This window comes from Theropithecus gelada, chromosome 8 (assembly GCF_003255815.1).
Source record: "Theropithecus gelada isolate Dixy chromosome 8, Tgel_1.0, whole genome shotgun sequence".
Classification (NCBI taxonomy): Eukaryota; Metazoa; Chordata; class Mammalia; order Primates; family Cercopithecidae; genus Theropithecus; species Theropithecus gelada.
This window is the reverse complement of record NC_037676.1, coordinates 80911754-80932327: the sequence shown is the minus strand read 5'-3', so window position 1 is coordinate 80932327 and position 20574 is coordinate 80911754. Positions and strand designations below refer to the sequence as shown.

The 20574-nt window shown below is 35.7% G+C and overlaps 1 protein-coding gene across 3 annotated transcripts in view; it reads right to left on the bottom strand.

The window, feature by feature from the left end:
• ZC2HC1A (zinc finger C2HC-type containing 1A) overlaps nucleotides 1–20368 on the bottom strand; it is a 53658-nt gene extending 33290 nt beyond the window's left edge. For all 3 annotated transcript variants that reach the window (XM_025394816.1, XM_025394818.1, XM_025394817.1), the window contains exons 1-3: nucleotides 20251–20368; nucleotides 10528–10604; nucleotides 7694–7810 (exon numbers count right to left, since the gene is read on the bottom strand). In XM_025394816.1, coding sequence (XP_025250601.1) covers nucleotides 7694–7810; nucleotides 10528–10604; nucleotides 20251–20266 — 210 coding nt within the window. In that variant the 5' untranslated portion in view covers nucleotides 20267–20368. The remainder of the gene's footprint in view (nucleotides 1–7693; nucleotides 7811–10527; nucleotides 10605–20250) is intronic.
• Nucleotides 20369–20574: the final 206 nt, after the last annotated feature.

Sequence of the window (20574 nt, the reverse complement as noted above, 5' to 3'; positions counted from 1 at the left end):
TATCAGGAGTCCTTAAATGATATCCTTCTCAAATTTATAATTTTAAAGAGAAACTTTATGCAACTACATTGCAATTTTATATTCAATTTCTTAATGCAGTTCTCATTGCAAAAGACACTGCTAAAATGCCTTCTGTAGGTGTTACATCCATTTATCCTGCCACTAAGACTGTTGCTGTGGTTGAATGTTCCCTCCAAAACTCATGTTAAAATGTAATTAATATTATAACAGTATTACAAAGTGGGGACATCTGAAAGGTGATTAAGTCATTAAGATTCTGCCCTCATGATGGATTAATGCCATTACCCCAGTAGCAGATTAGTTATTGAGGGTGTGAGTTCCTGATAAAAGAGTGAGTTTGGCCCCCATTTTCTCTGTTTCACAGGCACACCTGCCCTTCCATCATGGGATTATGCAGCAAGAAGGCCCTTGCCAGATGCCAGCACTATGCTCCTAGACTTCCCAACCTCTAGAACTGTGAGAGATACACTTATTTTCTTTACAAATTACCCTGTTTGTGGTATTCTATTACAGCAACAGAAACGAGACTAAGACAGTGTATTTCCCTGTTTTCCCATAGATCCGCTAACAGAGTATATTATCTATCATTTGTCTTTTGAATCAATTAGAAACATGAAAAATAATCCTTACTTTCTGTATTTAATTGGATTTTCTCTTATAATGATTGAGACTGGGCACCTTTTTAAATTGTTAAGAATCATTTAATGTATTGCCTTTACTGTGGACTATTTATATTCCTCATCAACTTACTCATTGAGTTACTGGCCTTTAATGTAATAATTTCAAGTAATTTTTTATAGGAAACTATTCCTTCCCTCCCATCAACAATCTGTCTTTTGACCTTGTCTATGGATCATTTTTTACTATGTATACTTATTTTTTAATTACAGTTTAATTTACTAATCTTTTATGGCCTCTGGATCTGCATTAGCCAGGTGCAACCTCACATCAAGAAAAAATAAAATTTTCCCATGTTTACTGGAAGTCTACAACTTCCAGGATCAATTAAAATTTCTTAAATCTTTTATTCATGTGGAATTTATCCTGCTATGTGTGGAGTGACAAATTGAATCACATTTTGCTTTTTTTTTTTTTTTACATGGCTATGAACTTTTCCTGTCCTTTAGTGGCTCTCCCCTCCCTGCTTCCCTCCACCAACAGAATTGAAATAACACCTGTATAATACACTAAATTCCTTTCTGAATTTGGGCGCATTTCTGAACTTTCTCTTCTGTTCCACGGTTCTGATTATCCAGTGTTAGCACCAGTATTTTCTTGAATATTGAGACAATGTATTTTAATATCTGATAGGGTAATATTTTATTAAGCTTTTTAAATATTTTCCTAGTTATTCATGTACATAAATTTTTCCAGGTAAACTTTTGAATCAACTTGTATAATTTTTAAAAATTAAGAATCACATTTATAAACAAGTTGAGAAACTTAAAATCTTTATTAAGTTGAACCTACCGATACAAGAATATGGGATATATTTCCATTTGAAAAACAGTTCATTTTTATCTTTCAGTAGTATTTTTTTTTCTTTGTGGAAGTCTTGTATTTTTTTTTTTTTTTTTTTTTTGAGACGGAGTCTGGCTCTGTCACCCAGGCTGGAGTGCAGTGGCCGGATCTCAGCTCACTTCAAGCTCTGCCTCCCGGGTTCACGCCATTCTCCTGCCTCAGCCTCCCGAGTAGCTGGGACTACAGGCGCCCGCCACCTCGCCCGGCTAGTTTTTTTGTATTTTTTAGTAGAGACGGGGTTTCACTATGTTAGCCAGGATGGTCTCGATCTCCTGACCTTGTGATCCGCCCGTCTCGGCCTCCCAAAATGCTGGGATTACAGGCTTGAGCCACCACGCCCGGCCATTTACTCCTAAGTATTTCATACCTTGTGTTGTTCTTTTGCAGAGGGTCCTTTCCTCATTGTTATGTCTCAAGAGCCTGTTTGCTGAGTATATGAAGCTTAGTAATTTTTGCATAGTAACCTACCACATTACTTCCCTTTACTCCTATTGTTTGTAGTAATTTCTCACTTAATTCTCTTGGGTTTTCCAGGTATATCATATCTTCTAATAATGATGGTTTTACCTAGTCTTTTCAAACATCTATTGATATAGTTTGGCTGTGCCCCACCCAAATCTCATCTTGAATTGTAGCTCTCATAATCCCCACGTGTTATGGGGGGTACTCGGTGGGAGGTAATTGAATCACGGGGGCATGTTTTCCCTGTGCCGTTCTCATGACAGTGAATAAGTCTCATGAGATCTGATGGTTTTACAAAGGGCAGATTCCCTGCACACACGCTCTTGTCTGCCATCATGTAAGATGTGCCTTTGATCATTCTTCACCTTCCACCATGATTGTGAGGCCTCCCCAGACATGTGAAACTGTGAGTCCGTTAAACCTCTTTTTCTTTATAAATTGCCCAGTCTCAGGCATTTCTTCATAGCAGTACGAAAATGGACGAATACAGTAAGTTGGTACTGGTGGAGTGGGGTACTGCTATTAAGATAACCCAAAATGTGTAAGCAACTTTGGAACTGGGTAACAAGCAGAGGCTGAAACAGTTTGGAGGGATCAGAAGAAGAGAGAAAAATGTGGGAAAGTCTGGAACTTCCTAGAAACTTGTTGAATGGATCTGACCAAAATGCTAATAGTGATATGGACAACAAAGTCCAGGCTAAGGTGATCACAGATGGAGATGAAGAACTTGTTGGGAAATGGAGCAAAGGTGACTCCTGTTATGCTTTAGCAAAGAGACTGGCAGCGTTTTGCTCTTGCCATAGAGATCTGTGGCTTTAAACTTGGGAAAGATGATTTAGGGTTTCTGGTGGGAGAAATTTCTGGGGAGCAAAGCATTCAAGAGGAAGCAGAACATACAAGTTTGGAAAATTTACAGTCTAACAATGTAATAGAAAAGAAAACCATTTTCTAGGGAGAGATTCATGCCTGCTGCAGAAATTTGTATAAGTAATAAGGAATGGAATATCAATCACCAAGACAAAGGGGAAAATGTCTCCAGGGCACATCAGAGACCTTCATGGCAGCCCCTCCCATCACAGGTTCAGAGGCCTAGAAGGGAAAAATTATTTCCTAGGCCAGGTCAAGGGTCCCCCTACTGTGTGCAGCCTAGGGACTCGGTGCCCTGCGTCCCAGCTGCTCTAAGCATGGCTAAAAGGGACAAAGGTACAAGTAGAGCCATGGCTTCCAGAGGTGCAAGCCACAAGCTTTGGCAGCTTCCACATGGTGTTGAGCCTGCAGGTGCATAGAAATCAAGAGTTGAGGTTTGGGAACCTCTGCCTAGATTTCAGAGAATGTATGGAAACACCTGGATGTCCAGGAAGAAGTTTGCTGCAGGGGTGGGGCTCTCATGGAGAACCTCTGCTAGGGCACTGCAGAAGGGAAATATGAGATTGGAGTCCCTGCCCAAGGCCATGGGAGCCCACCTTTAGAACCAGCATGACCTGGATGTGAGACACGGAGTCAAAGTTTCAGAGCTTTAAGGTTTAATGACCGCCCTAATGGATTTCAGACTTGCATGGAGCCTGTGACCCCTTTGTTTTGGCCAGTTTCTCTGATTTAGAATGGGTGTATCTACCCAATGCCTGTATCCCTGTTGTATCTAGGAAGTAACTAACTTGTTTTTGATTTTAGAGACTAACAGGCAGAAACTTGCCTTGTCTTAGATGAGACTTTGAATTGTGGACTTTAGACTTAATCCTGAAATGAGTTAAGCCAAACTTTGGGGACTGTTGGGAAGGCATGATTGGTTTTGAAATGTGAGGACGTGAAATTTGGGAGTGGCCAGGGACGGAATTATATGGTTTGGCGGTGTCCCCATACAAATCTCATCTTGAATTGTAGTTCTCATAATCCCCCACAGGTTGTGGGAGGAACCCGTTAGGAAGTAACTGAATCACGGGGGCAGGTTTTTCCTGTGTTGTGCTTGTGATAGTGAATAATTCTTGCAAGATCTGATGGTTTTATTAAAAAGGGAAGTTTCCCTGCACACGTGCTTTTGTCTGCTGCCATGGAAGATGTGACTATTCCTTCTTCACCTTCCACCATGATGTAAGGCCTCCCCAGCCACATAGAACTGTGAGTCCATTAAACCTCTTTTTCTTTATAAATTACCCAGTCTTCAGTATTTCTTAATAGCAGTAGGAAAATGGACTAATACATCTAGGCGTCTAATTTCTTCTTATCTAACTGTATCAGCTGGCACTTACTGGTTACAGTTTAACTTTCTCCTTGATTTAATGGGAACCGCCTCTAGTGTCCTCCACTAAACATGATGCTGGCTCACATGCTACAGAGATTTATTTTGTAATATTATTGTGATATCCAACTATTCCTATTATGTCTATATTTTTAAAATCAAGAATTATGTGTTGAATCCACAAAGTCAAAAGATGGTACTTTAAAAGATGGCTGGGTATGATGTCTCATGCCTGTAATCCCAACATTTTGTGAGGTAAAAGTGGGAGAAATCACCTGAGGCCAAGAGTTCAACACCAGCCTGGTCAACATAGTAAGATCTCTGTCTCAAAAAAAAAAAAGAAAAAAGAAAAAAAAGAAACAAAAAGGAAAAAAGAGAACTCAAATTATTAAGGAATGAAAAATAATACACAAATATGAGAAAGGCAAGAAGATACTATAAAGAAACTGTATGCCAATAAATTTGATAATTATGACAAAATGGGCAATGTCCTTGGAAAACACAACAAAACAGATACCAGAACAAATATAAAATCAAAATAGTCATATTTATCTTAGAAAATATTTTCCTTCCCACAAAGAAACCTCCTGGCTCAGCTGCCCTTAATTTTTACTTTTTGTAGACATATAATTCAGAGAATAGAAAACAACGAAACAACTTTCCAGATACTGTTCTGAGAGCAGCAAAACTCTGACAAAAAGAAGAATTACATATATAAATGCAAAAATCCTAAATGTCAGCAAATTTAGATGTTTGAGATTACTAACTTTTTAAAGTTTCTTATTTTATAGCAAAATATCTGATCATAACATTCATCTGCTCTATGATTATTACTCATCTACTGGCAAGTTTTGCTGTTTTTTTGTACCTTTTATCTCATAGCATCTTTTATCAATGCTGAGCTAATATACTTTCTATTATTCATCACTTCTATTATTCACTTCTACTATTCAGCATAGATTTCCTGGTTCAGCTATTTGCAAGAAGTTTTTGGGAGGAGAGGCCCAGGGTAGCTATACAAACCAGCAGCTCTCCTCTCTATTGCAACAGATTCAGACTAGTTCCTGCAAATAAGGTGTCTGTGTAATTACACCCTGCTTCCCTCAGATCCTATGAGAATCACTTCAAAAAAAAAAAAAAAGTCACAGCCTTTTAGGTCAGGCCGTTCATCTTCAGGAAAGGTATTTTCACTAATGTTTTCTAAGGGCCTCTGATACTAGGCCTCCTCAACAATTTATTCCCACTCCCACCATTCTCTCCCTCCTGGCTTTTATACAATTTCAGCCCTGCTCATTCCAGCTGGTAGCTATCCAAATTCCTTCAGCTCCTCCCAGTTTCTGCCTTGGTTGTACTAAACAATAGATAAAGATACTATCTGATAAGATCTCTCACCTTTAAGGAATCACTTTTAAGATGAGGAAACCCCTCACCTTTAAGGTAGATTCTGGAAATCTTTCCAGAATCCAGCCACAGGCCCCCAAGCAATTTCCTATACCTCCTCTTATGGGTAATTTCTCCTGGATTTCAACTGCTTTGGGGCAGTCCTTACGTATATTTGGTAATCTATGAATTATGCCTACCTTTTGTTTTTCCAAAAATGAAGTTTGTATTTGCTTTGCCCACTCTGCTTATGATTTTGTAGGATTTTCTTGATACAGGTAAATATATTAAGAACTACACTTACAACATACAAAGCTTCTAAGACACTGCTTCTCAAACTTTAATATGCATATGACTTTAATATGCATATGACTCACCCAAGGATGTTCTTAAAATGATTCTAATTCAGTATGTTTGGGAGGAGGCTGAGATTCTGCATGACTAACAAGTTCCCAAATACTGCCGCTATTACTGCTCTGTGGGCCACAGTTTTAGGTAACAGGGCAATGAACACTTAATTCAAAGCAATGGTTTTCACTTTGCTTTTTCCTATGATTCAGTTTTTAAGTTTACAACCCCAATTCCTTATAAAAGAAACAGGATGACTAATATTCATTGAAATCACCATGGATAATCTTATGTAATCCCTACAATAACCACACAAGATAAATACTACTACTATCACCATTTTACAGAGAACAGAAGCATAATTACAATAAATAACTTGCTCAGAATAATACGGCATGTAGCAAAGTGAAGGTTAAATTCAGACAGTATGATTCTTGAGCCAATTTAGCACGCACTATATTGTACTGCCTCCAAAGATTTGGCAATTTTATCTACCAAAGCAAGTTAAGGCTAATATAGGTAGCAGGTACCTAAGAAAAACATCATATATTGATTTATGTAGTTTATTCAAACCTTACCATCCTTACTTTAAATGTTCACAGTAAAAATAAAAATGAACATCTAATTTTTCTATCATCAAATGATTTTTTATTAGTAAGATTAATTTCCCCATAGAAAAATGTTCTTATACCACTGGAAGAAGTTATTATCATTAACAGTAGGATTTTGTTTCAAAAACCTATTCAATCAGGTACTTAGCTTAGACCATTTCACTCAAACGATGCTTCACAACTATGCTGAATAAGTACATAAGTAATTTACTCCTAGCAATACGTAGTTGGCCCTTACTACTCATGGGTTCCACATTCATGGCTTGCGCATCCATGGATTCAACCAACCATGAATCAGAAACATTCAGGGAAAAAGTAAACAACCATGTAACAATAAAAATTAACAAACATTAAAGACACAATTCAACAACTATTTACATTGCATTAAATTATAGGTAATCTAGACATAAAGTATATGGGAGGATGTGTATAAGTATTATGCCATAAGGAGTTTGAGTATCCACAGATACTGATATCAGAGGTGGGTCCTGGAACCAATCTCCCACAAATACCAAGGGATTACTATAATATATGACAGATATTAAGGAGAGATTATCACAATAGGTTCATTGCTTTGGTTTCAAGAAAGAAAATAAACTGACAATAACTATATCTGGACACTGAACAACTGATAAAACTTTTCCTTAGAAACATTATACAGATTACAAATCCTGGCAATCGATATGTCAAAATAAGCAGTATCTGTTATGCTAAAATGCCTGTAAATAATTGCTTAACTTTCTGGATGTAGAGATTATCATAATGGTAGAAGATGTAATAAATAAGAATTTAACTTATACTGAAAGCTTTTAATAATGACTTGAAAAGAATGTGGGACAGCAATTGGCTCTCCAATGCTATAAAAATCTCACTGTAATTGATGGAGTTTGAGACCACACCTTGCTCTCTCCTTTGAAGTTCAAAAGCTTATTGTTTAAAATAAAATTTGTTTTATAAGCTTCTGATAATTTCTAAACATATAATTGTATTTATTCTTTAATCTTAATGTAGCAGATAATTGTGCTTATTCTTAATCTTAATGTAACAGATAATATAATATTTTTCAACATACATAACACCAAGGTTCATACTGTTCAAAAGATTATATAGTTACCCTTGGTTTGAGAGGTTTCACTGTTGGAATATCAGTTCCTTCAGCTCTCTGTCTGCTTGAATCAAAAGTCTTCCGTTTTTTAGTAGCAGTTTTCTGGCAAATGGGTCCATGTTTTTTCTGTTAAGAAAAAGAAATGTAGCCTATCATTATCTTTTCTACAGAAGGTAAGACTAGAGAACTTTATTTACATTGAGACCAGTTTAAAAATCTGAGGCCAAATGAAAAATCTGAATACAAAATAATAAATAAATAAGATACACCTTGCCTTAACCAAAAGTTAAGTTGTAAAAGGTATGTATAATGCATGCTCTAAGTTATCTTTCTCGTTAAAAAAAAAAAAATTATAAACACTATTCTAACATTTCATTAAGTTATTTAATATTCTTCTCCTAGTTTGTACATTACTAATGTCAGAAGTGTGTGAACCAGAGCAATTCCATCTTAAACAGGAGCTGGGTAAAATGAGGCTGAAACCTACTGGGCTGCATTCCCAGATGGTTACGGCATTCTAAGTCACAGGATAAGATAGGAGATCAGCACAAAATACAGGTCATAAAGATCTTTCTAATAAAATAGGTTGCAGTAAAGGAACCAGACAAAACCCACCAAAAGCACAATGGTGACGAGAGTGACCTCTGGTCAGCCTCACTGCTACACTCCCACCAGTGCCATGACAGTTTACAAATGCCATGGTAACATCAGGAACTTACCCTATATGTTTTAAAAAGAGGAGGCATGAATAATCCACCCCTTGTTTAGCATATCATCAAGAAATAACCATAAAAATGGGCAACCAGCAGCCCTCAGGGCTGCTCTGTCTATAGAGTACCAGTTCTTTCATCACTTTCTTAAAAAACTTGCTTTCACTTTGCACTGCGAACTCGCCCTCAACTTGTGTGCAAAATCCAAAAACTCTCTTTTAGGGTCTCCATTGGGACCCTTTTCCTGTAACATTATTTCTCTGTCCTGTAACACTAAGAAAAAGTAACAAAGTCAAAATTACTACACTGGAAAAAAAAAAAAAAAAGTCTCCATTAAATACCTGAACATAGATACTAGAAAAAGAAAATACAAAGAATACATTAGTTTTAGGATTACAAAAGTTAACGTAAGAGTAGTAGTTTGGATTACTAAAGTTAACATAATAGTAGTATGCTAATATAAAGTTAACACAAACTAATAGGACAGGTGGTCTGATTTGTGTCCTTCCCTCATACTAATTCTTTTCCTCCCTTCTGGAACTCAAACTTAGCAGTTTTCTTCACCTAGGATTTTTCTTGAGCTATCTAGTGTTTAAAACTCCTACAGGTTTTTTGTTTGTTTGTTTGTTTTTATGGAGTTGTCCATTCATTCATTTATTCAGTTATTCAGTTTAGGGACGTTAGAATGGAAGCTGTCTTAAATGACCTCCAGTAAACCAACTGGATAAACATTTTCCCTCCAATATATTAACCACGATGACTGATGACATCGGTACACTAAATACACTTTTTTCTTTTGTATTTTCATAAACACTAAAGAAGGTAGAACTGTCAAACTTTCTCTGGGAAAAACAAAACCTCAAAACTGGATTATTTGGTGTCTTGGAGTCTCTTAGGCTTTCAGTACACAATTAGCAATCAACTGCTTTACATACTTATTTTCAGTTTTTCATTTCAACAAACAAGCACTATAATTACAGCTCTTAAGTATTTTTTTTTAAAATGAGGATAGCAGATGACTACCTAGTGGACCCACGTATATATGTTCCTTATTAAGTTATATATGTCAAGTGTATGTGGTGCTTGTTTCCCAACATAACTCAAGTTTTAGTTGTTATAACATTATTAAGTTAAATACCACATAAAAGAGAGCAGAAAAAGGTTTTTTTTTTTTTTTTTTTTTTTTTGCTGTGAAATTTAGCTGAACACTCTGAAAAATAATAAATTGATAAGAAAAAAAATCACTGAATGTGTGGGCAAGATGTTTTTAAAAGATTACAAAAAAGCCATCATTATTTAAAAGGTTCTTACAGTCAGAAGGACATTTTGGATCATTAATTCCTCACTTTGCTTTAAACAAACAAACTAGAAAAAGTAAGAGGATGCACAGCGGAATAGGGCAGAACTTTAATCAGCAGATCCATATTCACAGAAAAATCCTGTCTTACATCAAAGTATTAATAAATGTGTATTTGTGTTTGAAATTAAAATATGTAAAGTACATAGGCATAATTTTTATTATTCCCTATTTAATTAGGTAATTTTTATTAAGATTAGTTAAAAGCGTTTTTATTTGTACTTACTAAGTAGCTAACATATCTAAAGAACGCATAAAAAATTTCAGGTGTACTTTTACATTGAAAAAATATTTTTCTTTGAAACATTTCAAACATAAGAGGTGACAAAAAAGGATAATTAATTCCCTTTTACTACTTACCACCCAGCTTCAACAGTTACCAATATTTGAACAATTTTGTTTCACCTATCCCTGATTTTTTTCTGAAGTCCTATAAAGCAAATTCCAGACATTATATTATTTTGTATCTGCAAATAATTACTTATTTCTAAGGTATCTGATTTCGTTTGTTGTGATTTTGTTTGTTTTTGGTAAGAGTCTCATAAAACTAGGAATAACTTTAAACTTTAATAGAAGAGTTCTGAAGACCAAATTCTGAAGGAAAGAAAGCATTCTGGAAGAATGGCATAGCTGAAATCAAGACCCTTGAACAAAGAATATTACCCATTAACTCTTGAAAAACTGTTCCACATAAGTTCTTCCCATGAGAATTGACCAGAATTATTGAACAATTACAGATCTGTAAAACCATAAAGGTACAAAATCAGTCTACTCACTAATGCTACTGGAAAGAATGTTCTTCCACAAATCTTGCAAGGTAACAATTCTCCAACTTGGACAACACCTCCATTCTCTAAAACAGGAAGGAATTTAATAAATAATTTCTATAACTTAAAATTGTGAAACTTCACATTTTAATCTTTTAGTTTTATAGGTAAATTATCAGTTTTTGTGAAAAATGTTTTACTGCATTTTGAAATAAGCAAAATTATCTATTAAAAGGAGCATAATACTTAGTTATCAGTGGTGAAAAAGGTCAAGATAAATATGCAAGAGTCATGATTTAAAGATATCCAAACTAATACTGTTGGGAATATCTAATTTTCTTGTAATTATTTTAAGCAAATCAATTTGTCATATTCTCTTAACTTACAGGCTATCTCTATGGTAAATTACTACATTTTAAGAACAAAACTTATCTTATTAATTTCCAAGGCATGAAGAAATACCATTAGTGATCAGTTCAGCGACTTCCTCCAATGATTTGAAGTATATAGAACAAAAGGAATCTTATTTTGTTTATCACCAAACAGAAAGTGCAATGCTATCACCTAGTTATGCAATTACATGTATCATATGAATTATTATTTTTTACATATACAACTTATAAAGAGTCAGTGGACTAGTAAATGGAGATATTCTGACCTTACAAACAAAATTAAATAAAGAGGTAGCTACAACTTTCACTCAGTTATTAACAAAATTAATATAACTATCATGTACCTGAATACAACAAATGTTATTACTAAAAAGAAAAAAAAAAAAAAAGAAACTACATTCTTTGTGACTCTACATAATTCATTTTGTCATTTTATTTTATTTCCAAATATAAAACATAAACTTGTTTTCATACCTGTAATTTCCTAAAAATAATACTTAAACATGTAACATTTTCCCCTTAGTTTCTGCTGAATATTTTAGAGATGCTGAAATTCTTTTATCATATGAAAGACAAATAGAAAAACATTTTCCTTTGGAAGTAACAAACTAATTTTTTAAAGTACAATTATGACTCCATATAACCTGGTCCAAGACATTTAGTGAGTTCACGGAGAACTAAACAGGCAAACCAAAATAGATATTAGTAAGATTGCATTCAAATACAGTAACAGAAGAATTGTTTCGTTTTCTCATTTTCCTGTTACTCCACTGCCCTATTTGACTGGTGGATAGTGACTACTTGTCATCTCAGATGGAGGCAATGTTGTGTGGTGGCAGTTAAGCAGTCAATACTACAAAAGCAAAGCTAAGACTTGCCTGATTTGTCCTTCTCCAACACCAGGAGCTAAGCTATTTAGGGAGAGCATCTCATTTATCTGGATCACTTAAGTCCACTAACAATCCAGAGTTACTAAACGGAAACCATTAGGTTCATTTAGATAAGAATGTCTTCAAAATGATGGTCTAAGTAACATCACATGCTAACTAATCTACTAAATTTGCTTATAGTTTTCATGTATTCTTTTACATAAGGAATGATTTTAAAATTCATCAATAAAAAATATTAAAAAGCACCACATATTATACTTAAAAGTGTATTTGCTTATCTACTTGTTAAATAGATGACAAAGCAAAATCTTATAAAAATTAACTATTGAGAAAAATAAATTCAGCACATAGAAAAACTACATACTAAGCATGCATTAAGTAATATTAACACAAGGACAGAATAACACAATTATTGTTCTCATAAAGCTAACATAATCTCTATTACTTACTTATTAAATAGATCTAAGAACCAAATCATCTCTTATTTTTTATACAAAAAAATTAAAACATAACAGCAACCAGAATATTACCATATAATAAAATCCAGTTCTTGACATTAATTTCCACAAGCTATCAAACATGTTTAAACATTTTTTTAAAAAAGAAAATTATTATCACTATAAGGCATAAACACATACAATCCCATTTTAAAATAATGCTATTTGGGGATAATTTAAAAGCAATTATACCCCAAAGAAATCTTTTTTGGAAAAGAATGCAATTACTTCACCCAAAATAAAGATATATATATATAACATATATATACATTTATAATGTCTTCTAATATTAGCTGGTCATAGAGCATAGCGCTGTAATTGACAAAATACAACATGTGCATGTGTGTTGATGTCAAGACCTATGGAGGGAACTTCTACCCAGTAGGAAGGTAACAATTCTCCAATTTTGACAACGCTTTCATTCTCTAAAACAGAATATCATTTTATGCCAGTTAGAATGGCGATTATTAAAAAGTCAGGAAACAACAGATGCTGGAGAAGATGTGGAGAAATAGGAACACTTTTACATTGTTGGTGGGAGTGTAAATTAATTCAACCATTGTGGAAGTCAGTGTGGTGATTCCTCAAGGATCTAGAACCAGAAATACCATTTGACCCAGCAATCCCATTACTGGATATATACCCAAAGAATTATAAATCATTCTACTACAAAGACACATGCACACGTATGCTTACTGCAGCACTATTTACAATAGCAAAGACTTAGAACCAACCCAAATGCCCATCAATGATAGACTGGATGAAGAAAATGTGGCACATATCCACCATGGAATACTATGCAGTCATAAAAAAGAATGAGTTCATGTCCTTTGCAGGGGCATGGATGAAGCTGGAAACCATCATTCTCAGCAAACTAACACAGGAACAGAAAATCAAACACCACATGTTCTCATTCATAAGTGGGAGGTGAACAATGAGAACACATGGACACAGGGAGGCGAACATCACACACCAGGGCCTGTCAGGGCGTAGGGGGCAAGAGGAGGGAGAGCATTAGGACAAATATCTAATGCATGTGGGGCTTAAAACCTAGATGACAGGTTGATGGGTGCAACAAACCACGATGGCACATGTATACCTATGTAACAAACCTGCACATTCTGCACATGTATCCCAGAACTTAAAGTAAAATTTTTTAAAAAAATTAAAATAATTTCTATAATTTAAATTGTGAAACTTCACATTGTCATGTTTTCTTTAGTTTCATTGGTAAGTTGTCAGTTGCTGTAAAAAATACTTCTTACTGTATTTTGAAGTAAGCAAAATTATCAATTAAAATGGGCTTAAGAGTTATCAGTGGGCAAAAAGACCAGAATTAACACAGAAAAGTCATAATTTAAGGATAACCAAGCTGATTAGTTGAAAATATGTAGTTTTCTTGTAATTATTTTAAACAAATCAATTTGTCATGTTCTTTTACCTTAAAGGTTATCTCTATGGTAAATTACTAAACCTTAAAAACAAAATTTATCTTATTAATCTCCAAGGCATGAAAAAATACTGCTGGTGATCAGTTAAGTGGCATACTGAGTTGATCTGAAGAGTCTAGGGTAAGAAAAAATCATTTTTTCTTTATCACCAGATAACAGAAAGTATACTGCTATAAGGTTAAGATTACCTAGTTATGCAAACTATATGTATTATTTGAATTGTTATTTTATACATGTAATACTTATATTAAGATTAATTGGACCAAGGGGTTAAAATAGTCTGACCTCACACACGCAGCTAATTAAATAATAATGTGGCTGCACCTTTCACTCAATTAAAATTAAAATAATCATCATGTGCCTGGATATAAATTTTATTACTAAAATAATTTTTAAAAAACATATTAATGGAACCTTCTACCCAGATTATGATAAATACCTTAGGCCTCAGAGTCAAAAGCCACATTTTGCTCTAATTAAATTCATTAAAAGACATGACAACTATAGTTGAAAAAGCACTGGAATTTGTCTTATATTATCTGACTTCAAGTCCCCAGCTCTGTCACTGAGAACTATGAGTCCCAGGCAAGATATTTAAGCTTTCTAAGGTTTAGATTTTCTTATATAAAATAAGGAATTTAAGTTAAATGATATATGGTCCCCTTTTATCTGTAACATACTGTAATTTAACAAAATCTACCTTAAGACCACGTTAGCAAGAAAATTACATAGAAGACATCTTTCTTACTGATTTTTTAAATAAAGTTTATATATAAGAATGATTAAACCAATTGCAGATGGTAGAATGAATGCTTCAGGTAGTATATACCATGTTGAGGAAATAATTTCCACTTATCTACACAGAGAACTGAGAACCTGAAAGGACTTACAGCAAAGAACTCCTTATTAGAAAAGTCTTTAAGACATGAAGTAGAAGAAAATGTATGACTAATCATATAGGCAGACTCAGTTTAACAACTGTTAAATGAGGCTAATATTTGCTCAATTTACTTTAAAATTTCAGAGGATCAACTATTACATATAAAATGCTTCATAACCTACAGAAATAAAAAATACTACTTTCCAAGACATGCAGGCAAATTCCACTAACCTTTCCTAAGTGGCAAAAACTAGCAAATTTTGCAGCTTACAAAAATACAAGAGAAAGTGATATTCAGAGGGGTGAATATTGTACCAGAGAGCAAATACTGTTGAAATAAGCACTCAAGGTGATGGATAGAACCAAGTCAAAAAAGTACTTTAATATTCCTGAACTCTTAAAAAGCCAATTTCTCCATGCAAAATTTATTTGGCACACACTGTTGGTTCCGTTATGAGTTGCTTATATTTTGCAACTATGAGTTGCTTATATTTTGCAACTTCAAAACCTGCATGATGATAAGACTTGAAATGGTATCTTTATCTAACACTGTAAGTGATGAGAAATAATTATTTTATTTAAAATAGTTGTGACATTTTAAAATGCATACATTTAAGAACTGTGAGAGAACATTTTCAGAGAAATTTTGGAAATTAAGAACAGTTCTGGCCTCCCTTGTGGCATGTCTATCTCCTTACTGCTGGTAAGTCTTATATTTTATCATCGTTCATTTGATTCCTTTAATGCTCAACAAACCTTTCCTTTGAAGTACAAAATATGTTATACCACTTTCTTCCCAGTATCCTTTCTAAAATCAAATTACTTTCAAATCAATATTCTCCAGTGTCTCACAAGATTTACCCTTTTCAGCTCATCCTAGAAGAGTTTTTGTCTTAACCTAGTCAATGCCTACCCAACTCAACACACAACCTTCATCCTTCACAGCATTTTAGTCACCTGCACTCTAGTTTGGCAAAACTACTGCCTAAACAACCAACTCTGGACTTTAAAACTCTCAAGTTTCCTCTTTAACCATAGAATTCTACTTCCTACCTTTCTCTAAGTTACTATCTTGATCTCAAAGTGACTTGCTTTTCTTAATAAGCTCATTCCTGGCTGCGTGTCCCTTCCTACCCAGTCTGAACATGACCCATGATTTATACTAGGAATTATCCTCAAATCCCTTGCTTCACGGCCAAATGTTTGGAAAATGGTAGATTAAACTAAGTTAAATGGGTTCTCTTAGAGCAGAACTCCCTTAGTCTTAAAGAGACAATATGTTGTTATTTCCCCAAATTTATTTTATCAGAAATCCTTTGTACTCCCAAGACCAATGTCCTCCACCAGTGTCCTGAGGAGCACATTTTTTGAAACACTAACTTACATTTTCTGCTTAGTCCTTCCCTACCTCTCATTCACTTGCTGTCTAAATTGCAGGGAGACATTATCAGACCAAGCACTGTATTGAAATACAACCATTCTGCCAGGCACGGTGGCTCACACCTGTAATCCCAGCCCTTTGGGAGGCCAAGGCGGGCGGATCACCTGAGGTCGGGAGTTCGAAACCAGCCTGACCAACATGGAGAAACCCCGTCTCTACTAAAAATACAAAATTAACTGGGCGTGGTGACACATGCCTGTAATCCCAGCTACTCCAGAGGCTGAGGCAGAAGAATCGCTTGAATCCGGGAGGCAGAGGTTGTGGTGAGCCAAGATCGTGCCATTGCACTCCAGCCTGGGCAACAAGAGCAAAACTCCATCTCAAAAAAAAAAAAAAGAAGAATGAAAGAAAGATACAAAGAAGGAAATACATCCATTCCTTGATTCAATAAGTATTTGTTGAGCACCTAGCATGAGGCAGAAACTGTTCTAGGAGGTAGGGGTATAAAGATGATTAAAAAAAAAAAAAAAAAAAAAAAAGACTCTGATCTTATAGAGCTTTCACTCATCTAATAAGGAAAAAACAAATAAAAACTAATATATAAAATGTTACATGGTGATAACCACAATGAAGGTAGAACGAAGTAAGGGGAGAAAAGATGGTCACAACGCTGTCTTGGAGAAGTATGGATAATCACGGAAAGTTTGTTTAATAAGGAGATAATAATGACATTAAAAAGGAAGGTAACTGATTACTATTAATTTACTAATGGTCAAATCTGAAGCCCTCTTTTGAATCCCTATCCTACTGGGCCTTTCGATAGTCTGAGCCACTGCTGATGAATCCCTTTCACCTTTAAATTCCTTTCTCTCTTGGCTTTAGTATTTCCTTCTCTCCTCCCAAGCATGCTATGTTTTACCTATACTGGACCTGCTAACATGCTTTTTGTGATTTTCTCCATCTAACAAACACACACTGAGAGGGCCTCCTATGCACTAGGCACTTAGCTAAATGTTTTACATATATTACATTATTTAATACTTAATATAATTTAGGTAGTTACATATTTAATAGCTCCATTTTTTTCATAGCAGGGAAAATAAGGGTTCAGATTAAGTAAACTGACCAAATCATAGAGCTAAAAAGAAACAAAGCAAGGACTCAAACACAGTCCTCTCCAATACACTGTCTATTAAAATATCTGGCATCCAACTCAGTACCAAAAAGCAATAAATGCTAGATAAATGAATAAAGATAAATTATTCAGTAAAGTAGTATACATTTATACTACGAAAAAATAAAACAAAACAGAAATTTTGATGAGATGTGACTGTCTTTAAACCAAGGGCTACACTGAAGAGCAGTCAGTCTTCTAATCAAGTTTTAGAGGGCAATACTAAGATCTAATAATCTCAACAATCTGCAAAAGGAACGGACAGCCTGGATCTCTGCCACAATTTTTATAACCATTTATTAGGGATATGAAGGGAATGGCAATACTGTATACAAGGATAAAATCTGCTTAGATTTTACCATCTCTTCATTTGACGACAAAAAAAAAAAAAAGCTTGTAAGAGATTAGAACTCTCCCAAGTCTAGAACTACTTCTATTATCCTTAGATAGATTTTGTAGGGCACAAATTTTATTGAATGAAAAGGCTTTGCTATAATTACCCACAGAAAGTAGAAGTGCTCAGATATTGATTCTACAAAAACATAGATAACTTGTATTTGGTTTCAAAGCATAGGGCTTGAGCCTAATACCTCATCTATTGACTATTCAAGAAGCATAAAGACCCAGAAGACCAAAAGTAAAACAAATGGTATATGATTACATGCAAATAACGTAAAAGTTATAAGAAAGAGTGAGATTATCTTTAATAGAAATTTTCAAGAGTCCATATATTTTCTGGTTTTATAGCCAAGATCAATGTCTGGTAACTGGTTTCAACTAGAAACATATGTCTAATGCCAGAGTACAATACTTACTCAATTATTCTGACACATTAAGCAAACTTTTGAATATTTCTTACTGGATACTGCAATGTAATATTTATTAGACACCTTCAAAGTACTAGACTTTAACTTCCAATAGAGGAAAGAAACTACTTTATCTATCACTGTATCAATGTTTCTAGAATGAAAGAATGGATGAATGAATTAATGAACGGTAAACTTAAGACTCAGAGTTTGATACTTGCAAAGTGTGATCTCTTAGGGGAGGGAGGGGGAGAAGGAGAAAGAGGAGAAAGGCACCATCCTAACTTCAACAGAAAATTCTCAGAACTTTTATTAAATTGAACCACTTGAAATTACCAGAATTCAACTGTTTTGCCCTACATAATTTAGGGCAACTTCACATATTTCAACCCGATTTATCACAATTAAACACATTATAGTTAATGATAGAATCTTATTTTCTTAAAAAAAATGTAACAGTAAAGAGCAAGCACTATTAACATCATAAGCTGGGCCCTATAACATCATAAGCTGGGTCCATAAAACATGCCTATAAATACAGAATCCTATTTGTCCACCTATCCAACTGAGTATCATAATAGATTTCCATTTTAAAAACATTCCTAGTAAGGTTTCAATAGTAATATCTTAGCACTGTTAAAATGTAAGGTCCACTAAAATGTGGGTTCGATGAGAGTAAATCTTTATCATTTTTATTCTTTGCTGCATCCTAGAACCTAAAAAGATGCCCGTAATAGACATTTATTTAACAACAAATATTTACTGAGTACCCACTTTGTGTCAGGCATTGTTTTAGGTGCCTAGGATACGTAAGTGAAAAATCAGATGATGATCTTTGCCTTAATAACAAATGTTGAATAAAATAATAAAAATCTGCAAACTGTTAAAAAACACTTTATACATAATATGTAATAAAACCTTATCATATTGTGTATGATAATCTCATGAGAATTCCAGAACCCATACTCCTACCCACTGTGCTTTAATCCCACCAAGATACAAAAGTATCTTGAAAGTAAAAAATACACTGCACTATCATTACAATTCCTTATTTCACGGAAACTTGAATTATCTTCCAAAAACACCTAAGCAAAAAACAAGACCTTCATTTGGCCATAGCACACTGCAGCTGCCCACAAATGAAAAATTATCAGAATTATTTATTTATCAGAGCAAAAGCACGAAATAAACTGCTACTCACGTTATTACATCTGTTTTTTGGTGAACTTAGGTGACTGAAAAAGTTACCGGTTACCACTTTTCACTTCATCACACAATGTACAATATTTTACTCCCTAGCATGCAACAATACACAAGACTCAAAGCTTCTGCTAATTCTTAATTTCAGCTGAATCCGTGTAAACTAGGAGACAGGGGGAAAGGAGCTAAATCAAGACAAGAGGATCTTTCAATTCTGAAGGTTTGTTCTTCATCAAAACAAAAAAAATCTTGAAATTGTTGTTGCCAATGCTAGTTACCGTGTTTTTTTCCTTCCTTTGTTTTTAGGTGAATGCTTTCATTACACAGGATAAAATGAGTAAACAGAATAGAGAAAAAGTGAAAGAATTGGGAACAAAGCAAAATCTGGAGTCATGGTTACAGTACAAAGATAAACCCAAAGATAAGGAATCAATTACAGGCTCTTCCTCACTCAGCGGCCGTGAATAAGCCATCAAATCCTCCTGATAATCGATTGTACCGGCTCTAAAGCTGGCCAGTGACACTTCCTTAGGAGATGCTCTGACATCCCTCCGACAGAAGATGCTGTCGAAATGTAAAAAAGCGGTTACCTAGGGAAACTAGCCAAGGAATGTCAGGAGCTCGAGGCTGGAGACACACCCCAGGACTCCAGCACAAACTGGCCTGGCCGTGTTAAGGCCGTGGACAATAATGGAGAGAGTCCAGTGCAAGGAAAACAAAATCTGGCCAGAGACTGGGATCACTAAAAGGACACTCAGGAGTGAAGCAAGATCAGAAAATAGTAGGAAGAGACGTGCAGGCATCTTGCCAGAGGCAGGATCTGGCTCCGGGCTGGCAAGCCCAATTGAAGACCGTCTAAGGCGGGGCAGCCCGGGAGCGTTCGCTCCACCGCATCGGGGACTGTCCGGCTCCCCATGGCCCCGGCCCCCGGAGACGCGGCGGCGACGCGGTGAGGTCCGCCGCTCCGAACCTGCCCTCGCCTTCCTGCTACTGGTGTCCAGGGTCCCCAGCTGTTCCAGGCCCGCTCTAGCCGTCCTGCCCGCATCCCTTCAACGCCTCACCTTCCAGTCCCTCCATTGCGCCACCGCCCCGAGCTCAGCGAGACTCCTCCAGCAGCGCCCGCCGCCGCCCAGCTCTGGCTGTAGCAACCCAGCCGCACCTCCCACCCGCTAACATTCCGGGCTCCCATTGGTTCCGCAGCTGCGGGGGCGGGGATCCGTGGGGGCGGGGCCTCGGGGGAGGCTAGGCTCCTGCGGTCTCCGCCTGGCTGCCACCCGGCTGTGTCTCCCCCGGTTACCCTCCAGGGAGCCGCGAGCCGCTTCAGGTTGCATTCTGCGACGCAACGGCGCCTTTGTTTGACTCCAGCCTTGTTTTCCCTCATACCT